Raw genomic sequence first — 2,641 nt, forward strand, 5'->3', positions numbered from 1 at the left:
TAAGCAGGCAGAGGCAGGCATGGGGCAGAGGCATGGGGACTTCACACTGCCTGTGGCTCCTCCAGGGTTCTGCCATGAGCAGTGTGCCACTGCAGGGATGGGAGCATGGGGAGCAGGAGGGATCTGGGTGGTACTCCAGTGACAGCACTTGCTGGCAGCCTCCCTGTGCCCAGACACCCCAGAACAGGGAGCAGCTCCACTCTGATGGGACCCCAGCACCAGCAGCAGCTGTGGTGAGCAGGATGCCACCAGGAGCAGGCAGGGTTCCTGCCTGGCTGGCAGCATGGCAGGACAGAGAGACGGACACGGGCACGGAGGGCAGAGAGACAGCCACGAGTGTGGCAGGGAGATGCTGCTTTATTGGTGGGCACGCAGGGTGCTGTGGTGTGCCCCAAGCAGGGGACCTCATCAGGAAGGCTGAGGCTGAAGGCTCCGGAAGAAGGGAGACTCTGTGGGGCTGGGGCCTGGGTGTATGGGACTGGCATCGGGCAGCAGCTTCCCTGTGACCTGGCTGGAAGGAGGTGGCTGTGCCTGCAAAGGGAGCAGAGAGCAGTGAGCAGGCTGGGTGTGTGGGCACTGTGCCATGGATGCCATGCCATGGGTGCCGTGGGACCCCCAGGGTTCGTGGTCACCCAGCTGACCTCAGTGGATGGGTGTCACACAGGAGACCTTGCCACAGCCATTCCTGCAGCACTTCTGGTTCCCGGAGCAGTTGGAGTCAGACTTACACTGGTTGGCACAGACGCCCAGCATGGGGATCCCTGGGTTGACGGGTGGGCAGGTGCCAGGCTTCTCTGCAAAGGTGAAGGGACATGGCTTCAGACCCGTAGTCATGGCACAAGGGGCAGAGCTGACCCAGCAGAGGGCATGGCTCTAGTCCCTGGCTGCCATACAGAAGGGGCCTTTGTGCCACTTGGTGGCTCCTCCACCCCATGGCTTTGCCCATTGGCAGTCCCACCAGCCTGATCCAATGGGGACAGATTGGGCAGGCATGGTGATCTCACACGCTGGCTGGCACAGGACATGTAACCACGGCACACAGCCCTGATGGCAGCCTTGGCCCCTTTCCCCCATAGCCACTGTGGACAGCCCTGGCTAGGCACTTGTGGCAAGTGGGCTTGGTATGTAGGCTCAGCCCAGGTTTCCGTGGGGGGCATGTGCCCCCCAGGCAGCCCGTGCCCTGACTGTGCCCCTGCCATCCTGCTGCCTGCTGCTGCCTGCCACCAGCACTGTGCTCCCTGCTCTGCACTGCGCTGTCCTCCTCTGCAGCACAGACAGGCCAGCTTCGTCCTTGCGGGCGGCCACGGAGGCACTGGAGCCTCCAGTCCACATCCAGGTGTTTGCAGCTGGAGATTCCAATTCCGGCGCTCATCTGCTGGGGCTGCTCTCCGGCAGGAACGGGGCGGTGACCGTGCCCAGCCGGGGGGCTGCGGGGCCGCGTTCAGCAGAGGGCTGCGGATGACGCCCTTGGGAGACACTTCCTGGACATGATGTCAGGAGGGACAGCAGTGCCTGGGGGGCTGAGCAGGCAGCGAGGGGAGCGGCGCAGGCCCCTGCCCTCTGCCCTGGCCCCTGAGCCGTTCGGAAGCTCAACCTCCGTGCCACCAGGAGAAGGAAGGGGCAGCCGTGGCCCCGCGGGAGAGCACCCCAACCATGCTGGGCTCCACGCAAAACCCTCGACACCACGCTGCAGCCGGGTGGGCACTGGGCGCCCGGGCCCACGGCCGGTCCCAGGCTCTGGAGCAGCGGTGCTCCAGCAGGGACAGGCTGTTGTCTCTCAGCAGCGGGACCGGCTGCAAGCAGCGCAGCCGGGAGCAGGAGGGAGCGTTACCGTCGGGCTTCTGGCAGGCCTTGCCGCAGGCCGCCGGGCAGCACTTGAGGGTGCTCTCGCAGTCGCCATCGGACTGGCACCCCACCGTGCAGTTCACCGCTTCCGTCGCCGGGTCCGGGCACACGCCGGCTTTTGCTGCAAGGCAAAGGGTGGGCGCATGGGTGGGCGCCAGGGCTGCCGGCCCCACAGTGGGGCGAGGGCTGTGGCCTGAAGCAGAAGATGCTGCTGCCAGCCCCAGGGCTGGCTCCAGGGATGCTGCCGAGCCCAACCGCGCCGGGCACCGGCTGGCGCCCAGCTATGACCCCAGCAGGCCCCACAGCTGGGAGCAATGCTGGCTGCTCGCCCGGGGCGTGCCGAGCCATGTCAGGCTGCAGCGAGCCGTGCCGAGCCGTGCCGCGCTCTGCCGTGCGCTCATACTCACTGGTGACATTCTGGGCGGATGCTGGAGGCAGCTCTGCCCAGAGAGCCAGGAGCCCTGCCAGGACGAGCACGCTGCGGGCCACGGGCATGGTGCGGGAGCCGGCGCTGCGCCTGCGGGGCTGCCCGGCCGCCCTTTAAGCTCTTTTCCAGGTGGGGCCGCGGGCTCGGCCTTCCGGGTGGTTCCCAAGGGCCGGGCAGGGCCAGGCTCCCCCTTCGCTTGCACAACCCAGGATCAGGTATCTGCTGCCGCTGGCTGCCGACCAGGGAGGGGGAGCCTGGAGGAGCCCGGCCGCCACGCCAAAAACTCGCCCGGCAGGAACAGCCGCCAGCCGCCACCGGCCATGGCCCCCGGGTGCCACACGCCCGGCCCCCACCGGCCTTGGCCCCCGT

The 2,641-nt window shown here is 67.4% G+C and overlaps 1 protein-coding gene across 1 annotated transcript; it reads right to left on the bottom strand.

Annotated features, from left to right (window-relative positions):
- Positions 1 to 494: 494 nt before the first annotated feature.
- LOC128975264 (WAP four-disulfide core domain protein 2-like) lies at positions 495 to 2,340 on the bottom strand. Its single transcript, XM_054392072.1, has 4 exons — positions 2,253 to 2,340; positions 1,832 to 1,966; positions 642 to 794; positions 495 to 531 (listed from the first exon to the last, which is right to left on the bottom strand). Exons 1-3 carry the CDS (start codon positions 2,338 to 2,340, stop codon positions 643 to 645), a joined length of 375 nt encoding a protein of 124 aa, XP_054248047.1. The 3' UTR covers positions 495 to 531; position 642.
- Positions 2,341 to 2,641: the final 301 nt, after the last annotated feature.

Source organism: Indicator indicator, chromosome 24 (genome assembly GCF_027791375.1).
Source record: "Indicator indicator isolate 239-I01 chromosome 24, UM_Iind_1.1, whole genome shotgun sequence".
Lineage (NCBI taxonomy): Eukaryota > Metazoa > Chordata > Aves > Piciformes > Indicatoridae > Indicator > Indicator indicator.

Excerpts from the sequence above, each read along its gene's own strand:
- LOC128975264 (XM_054392072.1), bottom strand. The coding sequence starts at position 2,340 with ATGCCCGTGGCCCGCAGCGTGCTCGTCCTGGCAGGGCTCCTGGCTCTC. Across the intron at positions 1,967-2,252 it reads ATCCGCCCAGAATGTCACCA|CAAAAGCCGGCGTGTGCCCG; the intron begins GTGAGTATGAGC and ends TTTGCCTTGCAG. Across the intron at positions 795-1,831 it reads GGCCTGCCAGAAGCCCGACG|AGAAGCCTGGCACCTGCCCA; the intron begins GTAACGCTCCCT and ends TCACCTTTGCAG.